We start from the raw sequence: 17,145 nt of genomic DNA on the forward strand, positions 1-17,145 counted from the left end.
ACTTAATTATCTGACTGAATTTAAAGACGCTTAAACAAGACAACTAATTAACACTTCAAAACACAGCAACCAAACAGTTCTGTTGCCCTGTCTCAATCTTTCCTCGATTCCTTACATCGCCTCTCCTCGCCTCCTTCTCAGAACGCATTGGAGAAGGTTGAGGGGAGCGACCTTGAACTTCCTCCTCTAATGTGGTGGTGGTGAAGGAGCCAAGGAGAGAGAATGCGAGGAATCACAGAAAGACAAATTGAGATTGAACCAGGCTCTACCGTCTTAGGAAGAGGATACTCACGTATTGGCCAGCTTTGTACGTTCTACCGTCCCACTCGATGGAGGAGAAGGTAGCCCAAGGAGATTGCATCTTCTTTGTGGTCACGTCTGTTCGTGTGATGGTACTCTTGAAGCCTCTGAACTTCACTTGCTTGTCCCACTTCTCGTGGCAGGTCTTCAGCCACTGGTGAAACTCCTTCTGGATTTTAACCCTTTGTTCCTGGGAGGGGAAATGACATGCATCAGTAACACAGCGATTTTTTAATACTAAATGTTCTACATCATAGTGGTAATTCAGTAATAGTGTTATCATATTTGTCTAATATGGGTGTTAGATTTCCAGCTCTGAGGCTTTGCTATATGCTATAATCTTTTCTTCCATCCAAGAGAACTGAGGTTTGCTAGTGATAGAACATAAAGACACAAGGAAGCTACCTGGCCATTGACAATGCGGGTGAATAAGGTCTCCTTATTCTTTAGCTGCAGCTCCAGGTCCATGAAAGTGAGTTTGTTGGTGCTGACCTGGAACCTGTCATTGGTGAACAGGACCCCTGAGAACCTGCTGTAACACTCTGCAGGCACTGTCCCCGTCTTCTTGGGCCATGCGCACCAGTCAAACCTAAAACACGACGGATGAACACAGAATTCAAACATTACCCTTTTTTTTGTTAAAGTATACATTACTGAAGAAAAAAATATTATTAAAAGAGCATTTTGAAAGTCTTTACTCGGATACAGTGGTGTATGGGATGAGACGTCCATTCCAAAAACACTCAAATATGGGCCTCTTCCCCCTGGCCTGGTTCAGGACGATACTGTCATCATCCTCTTCCGTAGCTGGTGAATATTATAGAGGGAACAGAATGCAATCAGACTTTTGCTTAACTCAAAGATGAGATCATATGGGCTTTACAAGAAAATGTTAATTTCAGATGCCATAATATCTCAGTACGTTATGACACTTCTATCAGCGGTTATCAAACTAGGGGTCACCTGATATGAAAATTGGGTCGCGGAAGAATGTTCTAATTCCTGAGCAGAAGAAAAACAGGTCCCTGACTAAAAAGTATATTCGTTGACCGAGAGTCATCTGTTCTTTCAACCAATTTAATTTTTACACTAACACACATGTTTGGGGTCACTTAGAAATGTCCTTGTTTTCGAAAGAAAAGCTAATTTATGTCCATTAAAATAAAATTGATCAGAAATACAGTGCAGACATTGTTAATGTTGTAAATGACTATTATAGCTGGAAATTGCAGATGATTTTTTATGGAATATCTACATAGGTGTACAGAGGCCCATTATCAGCAACCATCACTCCTGTGTTCCAATGGCACGTTGTGTTAGCTCATCCAGGTTTCTCAAAAGGATAATTGATCATTAGAAAACCTTTTTTCAATTATGTTAGCACAGCTGAAAACTGTTGTTCTGATTAAAGAAGCAATAAAACTGGCCTCCTTTAGACAAATTGAGTATCTGGAGTATCAGCATTTGTGAGTTCGATTACAGGCTCAAAATGGCCACAAACAAAGACCCTTCTTCTGAAACTCAGTCTATTCTTGTTCTGAGAAATGAAGGCTATTCCAATTGCCAAGAAACTGAAGATCTCGTACAAAGCGTTGCACTACTCCCTTCACAGAACAGCGCAAACTGGCTCTAACCAGAATAGAAAGAGGAGTGGGAGGCCCCAGTGCACAACTGAGCAAGAGGACAAGTACATTAGTGTCTAGTTTGAGAAACAGACGCCTCACAAGTCCTCAACTGGCAGCTTCATTAAATAGTACCCGCAAAACACCAGTCTCAAAGTCAACAGTGAAGAAGCGACACTGGGTTGTTGGCCTTCTAGGCGGGATTCCTCTGTCCAGTGTCTGTGTTCTACCCCCCCATCTTAATTGGTTATTTTTATTGGCCTGTCCGAGATAGGGACTTTTCTTTGTAACTCTGCCTAGAAGGCCAGCATCCCGGAGTCACCGCTTCACTGTAGACGTTGAGACTGGTGTTTTGCGGGTACTATTTAATGAAGCTACCAGTTGAGGACTTGTGGCGTCGGTTTCTCAAACTAGACACTACTGTACTTGTCCTCCTGCTCAGTTGTGCACCGGGGCCCCCCCACTCCTCTGACTACATAATTCCATGTGTTATTTCATAGTTTTGAAATCTTCACTTTTATAAAAAAAATGTAGAAAATAGTAAAATAAAGAAAAACCCTGGAATAAGTAGGTGTCCAAACTTTTGACTGGTACTGTAGATGGATCATTTATAAAGCCAGGCACATTTAACAGTAAGGCTACTGATTATAGACCTAATTAAGTTAGAAAAGTGAGGGGTGAGGAAACTTAATGCAAGGGCTGTTTTCTCGTCTCCTAACTCCCTGTTGCCTCCGTCGCATTGTTCTCAACACCAATATTCTGGTTAACTTTGCTATTATGCACTTAGCAACATGGTCTAGGAAAAGGCGCCAAGTCAACAGCACACTATTGTGACAGCGACCGCTATCCAATGCACATTATAAATTTGTTATTTTAGAGTTGCACCATTCTTCTTACAATTGATATGATTAAAACTGTGTGGAGAGGCAGAGGCACTCACATCAATACCTTTGTCAGATACAAATAATTCATGCTTTGACAGTGTTATTGCTAGCAATCAAGAGGAAACTGACTACTCAATCTCCCCAGTTTAGCTGTGAGGGCCGAGATGCCTATGCATTGACTTGTTTGCAATACATTTCGGGGGATGCTATTCACGAGGAAATACTGTTCCGTCTAGTGAATCCCGAGTATAAAAACGGTACAGGGGATGTTCAGTTTGCGGCGTGGCTATTTTGACAAATAGATCGACTGGTGGGCTTTAGCTCCATCTATGGCGGGACGGCGGTCAGGCATCGGCACTCATTATGAATGTGTCTCCCTCTGCCATATCGACGCATTGTATGATACACCGAGAGCAACTGGTAGCAAAAGAGATTCGCACAGAACTCGGAGATATACTGCAGCAGGTAACTTAAATTGTAAACTACAGCAAACCTGAGTAGCTGCTGCTTTTGCAATAGCTAATGGGGATCCTAATAAATTCCACACACAAAAAAAACGTGGAGATATGGGATCAGAGCATGACAACGTTCTATTTCATTCAGAGGCTTGGTGGTTAGAGGGGGAGAGTTGGAAATATTTTTTGCATTGAGAGAGGAACAGTTGTCATTAAAAAAATATTTAATCGGTTGACTGTATAAAGAAAAGAGAATCGTGTCTTCTTGCCTATGTAAGAGACATATGGGAATCTGAACAGTAGAATCAGTAGAATCTAAAAGCTGATAGAGCTATCTTGTGACAAATGTTGCAGACAACGCATTTACGGATCACTACGTAGGAGTTTTGGTTCCTGACTGAAAGGGAATACCCTGCCGTTTACCTCTGAGCATTAATGGCGCATTCAAAATATCTGTAAACTCGGAAATCTGACTGCAGTGCGTTCAAGACAACTGAGAAAAAAAAACGTCCAACTGGGAAAAAATATTTTGAACGGTCATCCAACTCGGACCACTTTCTGGAGCGCCGATTTTCCGACCTGAAGAAGATCATTGACGTCATGATATGACCTCGTATTTTTCAGAGTTCCCACTTGTCTTGAAAGCACCATAAAACTCATGGTACCCGTCACAAGCTTATATCTGTGTGAAGCTGGATTCAGTGCTCTCGTCTGTATTAAAACCAAATATCGATCCAGGTTGATGTGACAGATGAATTGTGCATTGTCGACAACGCCCGCCGACTTTATGAAGCTCTGACGCGACATGCGTCAAGCACACCCATCTCATTAGTGGTGTTGAGATAAGATACATTACGTCAGACTAATTTGCAATTGACTGTCATTGCCCCATGTTAAAGGTATGTGATGGTGAGTTGAGAAAATAAATCAGAAATATTTTGAATGATTCTGTTGTGTCATAGTCCCAAATAAGTAAACATTGGCTGTTAATTACAACAACAACAAATCACATGGTTAGTATGGGAACACCTGACCTATCTTACAGGGCCTACTGTGATTTAAAGTATCTGTCAAGTGTTAAAGATATGACAATTACCTAAAATGTATGACAATATTAATTTAATACACATCCTTCCAAAAAAGTATAATTAAGGATGTTATTATAAAGCAGCTTCTCTGTGCTCCTGCTTGGCTTGAGTAGAAAACAGTGGTTTTAACATCAAAAAAAGCTAATTTGCCAGCTCAGTCAATGAGACACGCATACACTTGAATATTCAAATTATCTACCAACTCCAGGTGGGGTAGGGATGCACACACTGCCTAGCAGTCCTGCATTTTTTTTTAATACACATATCGAACGGCTACTTACTGTATAGTATGGATTGATTCAGGATTTGTTAATACGACGGAACTACAACAACTAATGCAGACTGCTATCTAACAAATTATTGCTAGGAGCTACGCAGGCCAACCAACTGTTGCTACATATAGGAGTCAACTACAGCTACCTAGGTTTCCACAGTATTTAAAATAGAAGGGAATGGCGAGTTGGTTGTATGGAGGATCTGCTTTGGCTTGATTTCTAAGTTAACGTTAGCTATTGAGGTTAGCATTCTAGCTTCACTACTGCTTCTAAAAACAGCCAACAGGCCAATTCTTACAAACCACAAACATTGAACAAAAGTAAAAACATGTAAAGTGCTGGTTCCATGTTTCATGAGCTGAAATAAAAGATACCAGAAATTTTCCATACGCTTATTTCACTCAAATGTTGTGCACAAATTTGCTTACATCCCTGTTAGTGAGCATTTCTCCTTTGTCATGATAATCCATCAACCTGACAGGTGTGGCATATCAACAAGTTGATTAAACAGGTGCACTTTGTGTGGGGACAATAAAAGACCACTAAAATGTGCAATTGTCACATAAGACAATGCTACAGATGTTTAAAGTTGAGGGAGCATGCAATCGGCATGTTGACAGAAGGAATGCCCACCAGAGCTGTTGCCAGAGAATTTTACATACATTTCTCTACCATAAGATAATTCGGCAGTGAGTCCAAACGGGCACACAACTGCAGACCACATGTAATCACGCCATCCCATTCTGCACAAACTGTCATAAACCATCTCTGGTAAGCTCATCTGCGTGCTTGTCGTCCTCACCAGGGTCTTGAACTGACTGTAGTTCGGCGACGTAACAGACTTCAGTGGGAAAATGCTCACCTTTGATGGCCAATGCACACTGGAGAAGTGTGCTCTTCACAAATGAATCCCAGTTTAAAAACTGTACCGGGCAGCGTGCATGGCGTCGTGTGGCAAGCGGTTTGCAGAGGTAAATGATATGAACAGAGTGCCGCATGATGGCGGTGGGGTTTAGGTATGGGCCGGCTAAAGCAACGGACAATGAACATAATTGCATTTTATCTTTGGCAATTTGAATGCACAGATACCATGACAAGATCCTGAAGCCCATTGTCTGGCCATTCATCCTCCTCCATCACCTCATGTTTCAGCATGATAATGCACAGCCCCATGTTGCAAGGATCTGTGCACAATTCCTGGAAGCTGATTATTTAATGATAGTGTTGGAGTCATGCAGTCATGAGTACTCCCTGTTCAGTCATGACTACACGGCCAGGCACGACTAACACAGATCATTAAATTTGCCGATGACACAACAAAGCGGGCACAACAAAACCTATTCCCCCTCAGGAGACAGAAAAGATTTGGCATGGGTCCTCAAATGGTTCTACAGCTTCACCATTGAGAGCATCACTGCCTAGTATGGCAACTGCTTGGCCTCCGACCGCAAGGCACTACAGAGGGTAGTGTGAACGGCCCAGTACGTCACTGGGGCCAAGCTGTCTGACATCCAGGACCTCTATGCCTGGTGGTGTCAGAGGAAGGCCCTAAGAATTGTCAAAGACTCAAGCCACCCTAGTCATGGACTGTTCTCTCTGCTACCGCACGGCAAGCGGTACCGGAGCGCAAAGTCTAGGTCCAAGAGGTTTCTAAACAGCTTCTACCCCCAAGCCATAATACTCCTGAAAATCTAGTCAAACAGCTACCCAGACTATTTGCATTGCCCCATCCTCACCACTGCCACTCTGTTGTCATCTATGCATAGTCACTTTAATTAACTCTACCTACATGTACATACTACCTCAACTAACTGGTGCCCCTGCACATTAACTCGGTACATATTGTTATATTTTTACTGCTGCTCTTTAATTACTTGTTATCACATCCATATATATATATTTTTTAACTGCACTGTTGGTTAGGGGGTCATAAGTAAGCATTTCACTGTAAGGTCTACACCGGTTGTATTCAGCGCATGTGACTAATACAATTTCATTTTAAATGTCCCAGTCACTCCATGGCCTGCATACTCACCAGACATGTCATCACCCATTGATCATGTTTGGGATATTCTGGATCGACGTATACAACAGCGTGTTCCAGTCCCTGCCAATAACCAGCAACTTTACACAGCCATTGAAGAGGATTGGGAAAATAGTCAGCAGGCTACAATCAGCCTGATCAAGTCTATGTCAAGGAGATGTGTAGAGATGCATGAGGCAAATGGGGGTCACACCAGATTGAGTTGTGTTTTTTTTATCCACGGCCCTACTATTTTTTCTGACCAACAAATGCATACAGTTGAAGTCCGAAGTTTACATACACCTTAGCCAAATACATTTAAACGCAGTTTCACAATTCCTGACGTTTAGTCCTAATAAAAATTCCCCGTCTTAGGTCAGTCAGGATCACCACTTTAATTTTTTAAATAGTAGAGAATTATTTTTCAGCTTTTTTTCTTTGATCACATTCCCAGTAGGTCAGAAGTTTACATACAGTCGTGGCCAAAGGTTTTGAGAATGACAAATATTAATTTCCACAAAGTTCACTGCTTCAGTGTCTTTAGATATTTTTGTCAGATGTTACTATGGAATACTGAAGTATAATTACAAGCATTTCATAAGCGTCAAAGGCTTTTATTGACAATCACATGAAGTTGATGCAAAGAGTCAATATTTGCAGTGTCGATACTTTTTCTGCAATCCGCCCTTGCATGCTGTCAATTAACTTCTGAGCCACATCCTGACTGATGGCAGCCTATTCTTGCATAATCAAGGCTTGGAGTTTGTTAGAATGTGGGTTTTTGTTTGTCCACCCGCCTCTTGAGGATTGACCACAAGTTCTCAATGGGATTAAGGTCTGGGGAGTTTCCTGGCCATGGACCCAAAATATTGATGTTTTGTTGCCCGAGCCACTTAGTTATCACTTTTGCCTTATGGCAAGGTGCTCCACCATGCTGGAAAAGCCATTGTTCGGCACCAAACTGTTCCTGGGTGGTTGGGAGAAGTTGCTCTCAGGATGTGTTGGTACCATTCTTTATTCATGGCTGTTTTCTTAGGCAAAATTGTGAGTGAGCCCACTCCCTTGGCTGGGGTGAGAAGCAACCCCACACATGAATGGTCTCAGGATGCTTTACTGTTGGCATGACACAGGACTGATGGTAGCGTACACCTCGTCTTCTCCGGACAAGCTTTTTTCCGGATGACCCAAACAATCGGAAAAGGGATTCAGAGAAAATGACTTTACCCCAGTCCTCAGCAGTCCAATCCCTGTACCTTTGGCAGAATATCAGTCTGTTCCTGGTGTTTTTCCTGGAGAGAAGTGGCTTCTTTGCTGCCCTTCTTGACACCAGGCCATCCTCCAAAGACCTTTGCCTCACTGTGCGTGCAGATGCACTCACACCTGCCTGCTGCCATTCCGGAGCAAGCTCTGTACTGGTGGTGCCCCGATCCCGCAGCTGAATCAACTTTAGGAGACGGTCCTGGCACTTCCTGGACTTTCTTGGGAGCCCTGAAGCCTTCTTCACAACAATTGAACCGCTCTCCTTGAAGTTCTTGATGATCCGATAAATGGTTGATTTAGGTGCAATCTTACTGGCAGCAATATGCTTGCCTGTGAAGCCTTTCTTGTACAAAGCAATAATGACGGCATGAGTTTCCTTGCATGTAACCATGGTTGACAGAGGAAGAACATTGATTCCAAGCACCACCCTCCTTTTGAAGCTTCCAGTCTGTTATTAGAACTCAATCCGCATGACAGAGATCTCCAGCCTTGTCCTCGTCAACACTCACACCTGTGTTAACGACAGAGTCACTGACATGATGTCAGCTGGTCCTTTTGTGGCAGGGCTGAAATGCAGTGGAAATGTTTTTTGGGGATTCAGTTAATTTGCATGACAAAGAGGGACCAATTCATCTGATCACTCTTCATAACTTTTTGGAGTATATGCAAATTGCCATCATACAAAATGAGGCAGCGGACTTTGAAAATTAATATTTGTGTCATTCAAACATTTTGGCCACGACTGTACACTCAATTAGTATTTGGTAGCATTGCCATTACATTGTTTAACTTGAGTCAAATGTTTTGTGTAGCCTTCCACAAGCTTCCCACAATAAGTTGGTGAATTTTGGCCCCTTCCTCCTGACAGAGCTGGTGTAACTGAGTCCGGTTTGTAGGCCTCCTTGCGCACACAGGCCTTTACAGTTCTGCCCATAATTTTTCTATAGGATTGAGGTCAGGGCTTTGTGATGGCCACTCCAATACCTTGAATTTGTTGTCCTTTTTTTCCACAACTTTGGAAGTATGCTTGGGGTCATTGTCCATTTAGAAGACCCATTTGTGACCAAGCTTTAACTTCCTGACTGATGTCTTGAGACATTGTTTCAATACATCCACATCATTTTCCTTTCTCATGATGCCATTTATTTGGTAAAGTGCACCAGTCCCTCCTGCAGCAAAGCACCCCCAAAACATGATGCTGCCACCCCCGTGCTTCATGGTTGGGATGGTGTTCTTCAGCTTGCAAGCATCCCCCTTTTTCCTCCAAACATAACGATGGACATTATGGCCAAACAGTTCTATTGTTGTTTCATCAGACCAGAGGATTTCTCCAAAAAAGTCCCCATGTGCAGTTGCAAACCGTAGTCTGGCTTTTCTTAATGGCGGTTTTGGAGCAGTGGCTTCTTCCTTGCTGAGCGGCCTTTCAGGTTGTTTATATAGGACTCGTTTTACTGTGGATATAGATACTTTTGTAATGATTTACTGCAGCATCTTCACAAGGTCCTTTGCTGTTGATCTGGGATTGATTTGCACTTTCCGCACCGAAGTACATTCATCTCTAGGAGACAGAACGCGTCTCCTCCCTGAGAAGTATGATGGCTGCATAGTCCCATGGTGTTTATACTTGCGTACTATTGTTTGTACAGATGAACGTGGTACCTTCAGGCATTTGGAAATTGCTCCCAATGATGAACCAGACTTGTGGAGGTCTACAATTTCTTTTGAGGTCTTGGCTGATTTCTTTTGATTTTCCCATGATGTCAAGCAAAGAGGCACTGAGTTTGAAGGTAGGCCTTGAAATACATCCACAGTTACACCTCCAATTCACTCATATGACGTCAATTAGCCTTATCAGAAGCTTCTTAAGCCATGACAATTTTCTGGAATTTTCCAAGCTGTTTAAAGGCACAGTGAACTTAGTGTATGTAACCTTCTGACCCACTGGAATTGTGATAGTGAAATAATCTGTCTGTAAACAATTGTTGGAAAAATGACTTGTGTCATGCACAAAGTAGATGTCCTAACCGAGTTGCCAAACTATAGTTTGTTAACAAGAAATTTGTGGAGTGGTTGAAAAGCGAGTTTTAATTACTCCGACCTAAGTGTATGTCAACTTCTGACTTCAACTGTATTCCCAGTGATGTGAAATCCATAGATTAGGGCCTAATTAATTTTTTTCAATTGACTGATTTCCTTATATGAACTGTAACTCAGTCAAATCATTGAAAGTGTTGCGTTTGTATTTCTGTTCTGTGTGGTTTGAAATAGAAGTGTATGGCGAGATAGGCTTTGTCCTCTTTCCTATACAGCAACTAATAAACTATGGATCGATTGGCTTGCTACCTAGTTTGTGCGCCCTCCTGAGCCTGTGTCTGCTCTAGTCTCCTTTCCCTACTGGAGAATGATGTCATTCTATGTTATTTATTTTTATATATTTTTAATCCCAGCCCCCTTCCCCGTAGGAGTTATTTTGCCTTTTGGTAGTCTCATTGTAAATAACAATTTGTGATTAACTGACTTGCCTAGTTAAATACAATTGAAAGAAATTCCAAGCTATTTTTATTATTAAGTTATTAAGTTTGAGATATAATTTTACTGAGTGGGTTCTTGAATTTATGCTTTGGCCACAACTAGTAAAGGACGAGTCAACAACATTCTTCAGGTATGAGCAAATAGAATATGAGCTTTTAAAAATGAGATTTTCACTAGACGTTAAAAGCTTAACTGTGACCTACTACGATTTAAAAACTTGACCGTGACCATTGTGTCCAAACATCTGACAGCAACCCTCTTATGCATTGCAGTCAATACCCATTGTGTTCTGGTGAAAATTAGCACACTATGTAGGGAATAGGGTACCATTTGGGGCACAACCCAGGTTACCTGGTACGGCATAGGGGTCTTCGGGGTAGGTCTCCCTGTCATAGAGGAAGGGGTGGTACCTCAGGACCCCCTCCACTATTCCGTCAACATCTGTGCAGGCCTTGAACTCGAATGTGTCAGCCGCCGTGTTGATGTAGAGCGTCTGCATGTCGTTGTCGATCTCTCTGAGGTTCACCATGCGAGGGATCTTGGGGAACTTCTCCAGTAGAGAGATCTGAACAGCAGATAAATATCAATATAGTACCACAAAATTAGAGAGTTATAAAACATACATCTTCAAAGATTGAATAGATGCTCTTGGATGACTATTGTCTGTAGTACTACCATAAAATAACATAATTACATGGTTATTTAAATACAATGACCATCTTACCTGAATGTCAATGTTGGAAACACAATCAGAATTTCGGTAGGAGGCTTTCATGTCATTCCCATTTAGGCCGTGAATGTAATAGTGATACAAGTGGCTGAAAACAAAGAAGATTGTAATTTCAATAATTTGTTAATGTCTTTCGAAGAGTAAAATCAAGAGGACAACAACCAATTGGATTGAAAGGTGGTGGTGGGCATTTGGGACGGTGCAGGTCAGGCGGTATCCCAATACTAGACCTCTAATTAATGAGACATGGTCTAAGGGCACTCTATAATGAAAGCGTGCGAGATAAGTCATGGTCCAATGACTGTACCTGCTAGCAGCATGTGTCCCGCGTCCGAAGCTACATCCAGAATAGTCGGTAGATGGCTCCAATTGGAGAATCACTGTTTGCGTCGCCGAGCAGTTAAAACTTCTTGCAACTATAGGGGGTGCTGTTTCGCATTAGCATAATTTGCTCTACAGATTAAACTGCCTAGTACTCAATTCTTGCTTGTACAATATGCATATTATTGTTATTATTGGATAGGAAACACTCTAGTTTCTATAGCCGTTGGAATTTTGTCTCTGAGTGAAACAGAACTCAATCTACAGCACTTTTCATGATAGGGAGTCAGATTTCAAACATCTTGGCCACTGATCTGGAGTCAGTTTAAAGGTCACTGTAAATGCTATGGAGAAACAGACACTGCTTACGTCTTCCCCTGGGTGTCAGTACGTGATGACGCTTTGAATGGAGTCGATTGCACAATCAGTGCCTCCATAAATCACCAAATACCAGAAGTAACTTCCTTTGGCTGCCTGCACGTGGCGCGCGAAGGACATCCGACTCGCCTCCTTCCAAGCTTTAGTTTAGCCAGTAATATTTCTCCGGTCATATTTTTACTCGTTATAGGTGTTAACAGCATCATAAGGTAGTTAATTTGAACCGTTTTATAGCAATTTATATCCGTTTAGTGCGATTTTGAGGCATTGCTTTGTTGTGCACTTTGAAGTGCTGGGCACGTTTCGGGGTCCCGGTCGAACGTTAGTGGGCATTTCGACAGACAAGAGGACATCTTTCGACCAAAAGAAGATTAGACCCAAGAAAGGATTCATTGCCCAAGATTCTGATGGAAGATCGCCTCATAGTAAGAAATATTTAAGATGATAAATCGTTGTTCTGTAGAAAAATGTTAAACGCACGTTCCGCCATTTTGTTAGGTATAGCTTTGCTTGGCGCAACCTGTATTGAAAAGGATAATTTTAAAAATGTAATTCCGCGATTGTATTAAGAATTAAATTGTCTATCAATCGCTGTCCACCCTATATTTTTTAGTCAAGTTTATGAGTATTTATGTATAAGACTAGATCACTGTCTAATATGGTGCACGACATTTTCTGACCAGCTGGGCTACTTTTGTCATTGTCTAACCATGATTTTGGTGGCTAAATATGCACATTTTCGAACAAACTCTATATGTATGTTGTAATATGATGTTACAGGAGTGTCATCGGAAGAATTCTGAGAAGGTTAGTGAAAAAATTAATATATTTTGGCGATATTTACGTTATCACTCTCTTTGGCTTGAATCAGTGCTCGGGTAACGTTTGCATATGTGGTATGCTAATATAACGATTTATTGTGTTTTCGCCGTAAAACACTTAGAAAATCTGAAATGTTGTCTGAATTCACAAGATCTGTGTCTTTCCATTGCTATGTGCTGTGTATTTTTAAGAAATGTTTTATGATGAGTAAATTGGTAATACAAGTTGCTCTCTGTAGTAATTCTAGTCGCTTTGGTGTGATTTGTGATGGTGGCTGCAATGGCAAACTATGATTTATACCTGAAATATGCAAATTTTTCTAACAAAACCTATCCTATACCATAAATATGTTATCAGACTGTCATCTGATGAGGTTTTTTCTTGGTTAGTGGCTATCAATATTTTAGTTTAGCCGAATTGGTGATAGCTACTGGTGTTGAGAAAAAATGGTGGACAAAGAAAAATGGTGTCTTTTGCTAACGTGTTTAGCTAATAGATTTACATAGTGTCTTCCCTGTAAAACATTTTAAAAATCTGAAATGGTGGCTTTATTCACAAGATCTGTATCTTTCATTAGGTGTCTTGGACTTGTGATTTAATGATATTTAGATGCTACTATTTAATTGTGACGCTATGCTAGCGATGCTAATCAGTGTGGGGGGGGTGCTCCCGGATCCGGGGTTGAGGCTCGTGAAAGGTTAACAAGAAACTATTAAAATCCAGTTTTTAGATTCCCCCTCCCCAAAACTACACCAAACATGGATTCTATGTTGGGTTCTCACTTTGCGTCTACACTGGTCTGTGGTTCATACCTGAGACAACGTGTGAGATAAATCATGGTCCAATGTCTATTTCAGCTAGCAGCATGTGTCACCAGTCCGAAGCTTCATCCATAAATTGGTAGATTGGAGAGTCGCCCTTTGCGTCGCCGAGCAGTGAACTATTAAGTCCAGTTTTTAGATGCTACCAAATCAACATCTAATATGGATCGCTATGGGTTGTTTTCTGTCTTCGCATGCACACATTTTCTGTACTTCCAGTCTGGGGCAGCATGGTGCCCATATTGCGAGGCTGATTAACTAGACAAACAGGTATAAAACAGAACATAACATAGAATCCATGTTTGGTGTTGATTTGGGGAGGGGGAATCTAAAAACTGGATTTTAATAGTTTCTTGTTCACTGTTCGGCGACGCAAACAGTGATTCTCCAATTGGAGCCATCTACCGACTATTAGGGATGTAGCTTCGGACGCGGGACACATGCTGCTAGCAGGTACAGTCATTGGACCATGACTTCTCACACACTGTCTCTATGGAACACCCTTAGACCATGTCTCATTAATTAAATAATATTGGAATAGTCAGGTGGGTGAGCAGACTCACGCCAGTTCTCTGGTCCACAGGTGGAAGTCCTGCTTGAGGAAGGTGATGTGTTCAGGCTGGACTCCCGTCACCACCACGGCCGTGAAGCTGTCCTTTCCCACCTCCTCAGCGATCAGCCCGTGGAGGAAGCGCTCCTCGTCGTCTCTCACGTGGGACGAGTCACCCATCTGTGGGGTGGAGGATTGAACATGGCTTTCATTACATGGAGGATGGCCACTGAGGGAAGGTTATAGCAGTTTGCCACCGATACTGACAGTTCAAAATGGATGGATTGAGGACACCTTTTGGGGATCACATCAACATTTTGAGTGATCTGGGAGTAATCCCTTACCTTCCGGTTTCTGATGAAACCACTGTAAATATCTTCTTTGTTCCGCTCCTTCCTCTCAAATTCTTCTTTTGAAATTATGAGTTCATGGATATCTGGAGAGCCCGCTGGTTTGGTGATCATCTTTAACAAAGACAGAGATATCAAGTCATATAGTAGCGCATCACAGTCCATTAGGGGAATATGGTATAACAGAGGAACATTTACCCTGGTTGACTGTCCAATGTAGAACACTGCTTGTTTCCCTCCTACTCCAAAATATGATATATCACTGTTGAGACTGCGAGCGACTGGATCAGGGCGAACATACCCTGCGTGATCACTAGTGAGACAAACAGGATAATGACTGACGATAGATACATGGAAAGCACCAAAAACGAATTTCAAGTGTATACTTAATAATTTGGAAAGTGCATTTTAATATACATTTACTGTGAGTCATTTTTTATTTATTTAAAAATGCAAGTCAGTTAAGAACAAATTCTTATTTTACAATGGCGGCCTACCCCGGCCAAACCCTCCCCTAACCCAGACGACGCTGGGCCAATTGTACGCCGCCCTAGGGGACTCCCGATCACGGCCGGTTGCGACACAGCCCGGGATTGAACCAGGGTCTGTCGTGACGCCTCTAGCACTGAGATGCAGTGCCTTAGACCACTGCGCCACTCGGGAGACGGGTCTGACCGCAGTGTCTGATCGAGAAACCTGAACAGGTCAGATCTTGTGACGTGGCAAAACTCCTGGCCCTACTCTTGCTAAACCAACCTTGAAAACGTGCTGCTTTCCCTGCTGAATTTGGAGAGCCTGTACACAGCCCAGTTATTAAGCTGCTTGGAGGTCATGCCACAGCCATTGTCCATGATAACCACTGCATGTTTCCCCAAGGACTCATCAAACAGCTGGGGAAAGAGATGAGAAACAATCAACTACCTCTGTGTTCCATTCCATCAATACTGTAGGGGTGCAGAACACTGACATTTATATGAAAACATCACAATACTTATTCATCACTTTCATTCAAGACCACAATAACGCATATGAGGTTTACAACTGTTAGAAAAATAAATAGGGAGAGGAATTTTTATTTATTTAAATTGACAGTAGTATCTCACCAATCGGACGTCTATGGTCCTCACTCCTGTGTTGTGCGATGTAGCTGACAGTGCATTGTCGATTAGTTCTGCAAAGGCATACGCTGTTGGGGGGAAAAGCTTTAATTAACTATAGGACACTATAGGCCTTTTAACACTGCTTCTTCTGGAACATAATCAGCCCAGGCCAGTAACTTCAAAGCGTCACAGAGTAGAAAATTGGTCGCAAGTGCTGAGCATAGACATTTCATTCAGTGTGGTGCAGTGTGAACACGGCTAATGAATACAAACAGGACTGTAATATTGTTGGTTTGGGCTGGAGAAGGTACAGTATTTCAGAGGCACTCACGTAAAGAATTCTGGCCCTCACTAGCGTAGTACTCATACATGCCACTCCGGACCAGTGTGTCATAGTGAGGGAGAAACACAATGTGTTCCTTAGTTGCCATGGGCAGGATCTGGTCCTCGGTCTGCAACAGGTGGAGAGTGTTTCCTTGTTGAAGTTCCTCTGAAAGAGATGAAACATCAACAACATAACGTATTGTCACTCACCTCTTATTCCCCTTGTATGAAAGTTTTTTTTGTGACTCAATGCCTGACTATTAGTATTCCCCCCAAAAATTCACTGATTGATCCAAATAACGTGCCTATTTTTTTAAATGATAAATTAAAAAGTTGGTGATGGGCATTTCACTTTCTAGCACCACAACAGGTAGCCCTGACTGGAATGTCACTTACCATATCTGTCAAAATCTATTCCTTTTCTGTCCGTTGTAGTCAAGACAAACGTTTCGTTGGAAGGAATGGCAAATTCCTAAGGCAGGGAACACATGGAAAATAGTTGTCATATCTGCAGAGTTAGATATACACGTTTTGATAATTTGGTGAATGGTTTAGATATTTTATTGACAACTTGTTTATAACACTTGCATATAACAAGTGCTAGCAAGATATTAACAATTTTATTAAAACATTAAATTGGCAAATGACACCTATATTTTTGGATCAATGTACTTCCCATGATCCGCCACATAGCCAAGCTATCTGAATAAGCTGCTAGTTAATTGTCAATACTCGTGGGAACTCGTTAATTGTCAAGAGCCAGCTGTTGCCAATTTGCAATCAAGCAGGCAGCTGTCTGGCTAACATATCTCTGGATAACTAACAACGTTAGCTAGCTAGCTACTGTACCTTCGATACAACTTGAAGGAAGTCGTTGAAGTCCAAGCCATTTATGTCCAGAACTCTCTCCATTGTGTCGTCTCTTTCCGGACGACAGTCGAATACTACCACACTTTTATGTGGTTTATCTGACCCGTTAACTCCATTTTTACTCTGTAAAATGTGTGTTCTATTGCTATTGGCAATAGCAGACGTTGTCACACCTTCCGACTCTGCCATGTTTCTTCTTCAGGTGAAAGAACTCGTGAGTATGCGCAATGTACTGCGCATCTAAAGCGTGGCTGGGTCGTCAGTAGTTGCCGCAAAATCCTAAACCCCGCCTATTTCGACAATTTATTTTCACATTATCCCTAACCAAAATGCTAACATTATGCCTAACTATAAGATTAAATTTACACCAAAAATCTATTTTTGTTTTCATTATTTCTTTAGGATATAGCCAATTTTGATTTTGTGGCTGTGGAAACGCG

General features: G+C 41.9%; 1 protein-coding gene across 1 annotated transcript in view; it reads right to left on the reverse strand.

Annotated features, from left to right (window-relative positions):
* smchd1 (structural maintenance of chromosomes flexible hinge domain containing 1) overlaps window positions 1-16,970 on the reverse strand; it is a 42,740-nt gene extending 25,770 nt beyond the window's left edge. The window contains exons 1-13 of the mRNA XM_055929104.1: window positions 16,685-16,970; window positions 16,232-16,307; window positions 15,843-16,001; window positions 15,515-15,597; window positions 15,168-15,301; window positions 14,610-14,724; window positions 14,406-14,525; window positions 14,075-14,241; window positions 11,164-11,257; window positions 10,791-11,004; window positions 999-1,107; window positions 706-889; window positions 293-490 (exon numbers count right to left, since the gene is read on the reverse strand). Coding sequence (XP_055785079.1) covers window positions 293-490; window positions 706-889; window positions 999-1,107; window positions 10,791-11,004; window positions 11,164-11,257; window positions 14,075-14,241; window positions 14,406-14,525; window positions 14,610-14,724; window positions 15,168-15,301; window positions 15,515-15,597; window positions 15,843-16,001; window positions 16,232-16,307; window positions 16,685-16,894 — 1,863 coding nt within the window. The 5' untranslated portion in view covers window positions 16,895-16,970. The remainder of the gene's footprint in view (window positions 1-292; window positions 491-705; window positions 890-998; window positions 1,108-10,790; window positions 11,005-11,163; window positions 11,258-14,074; window positions 14,242-14,405; window positions 14,526-14,609; window positions 14,725-15,167; window positions 15,302-15,514; window positions 15,598-15,842; window positions 16,002-16,231; window positions 16,308-16,684) is intronic.
* Between the last annotated feature and the right edge of the window lie 175 nt (window positions 16,971-17,145).

This window comes from Salvelinus fontinalis, chromosome 7 (genome assembly GCF_029448725.1).
Source record: "Salvelinus fontinalis isolate EN_2023a chromosome 7, ASM2944872v1, whole genome shotgun sequence".
Lineage (NCBI taxonomy): Eukaryota > Metazoa > Chordata > Actinopteri > Salmoniformes > Salmonidae > Salvelinus > Salvelinus fontinalis.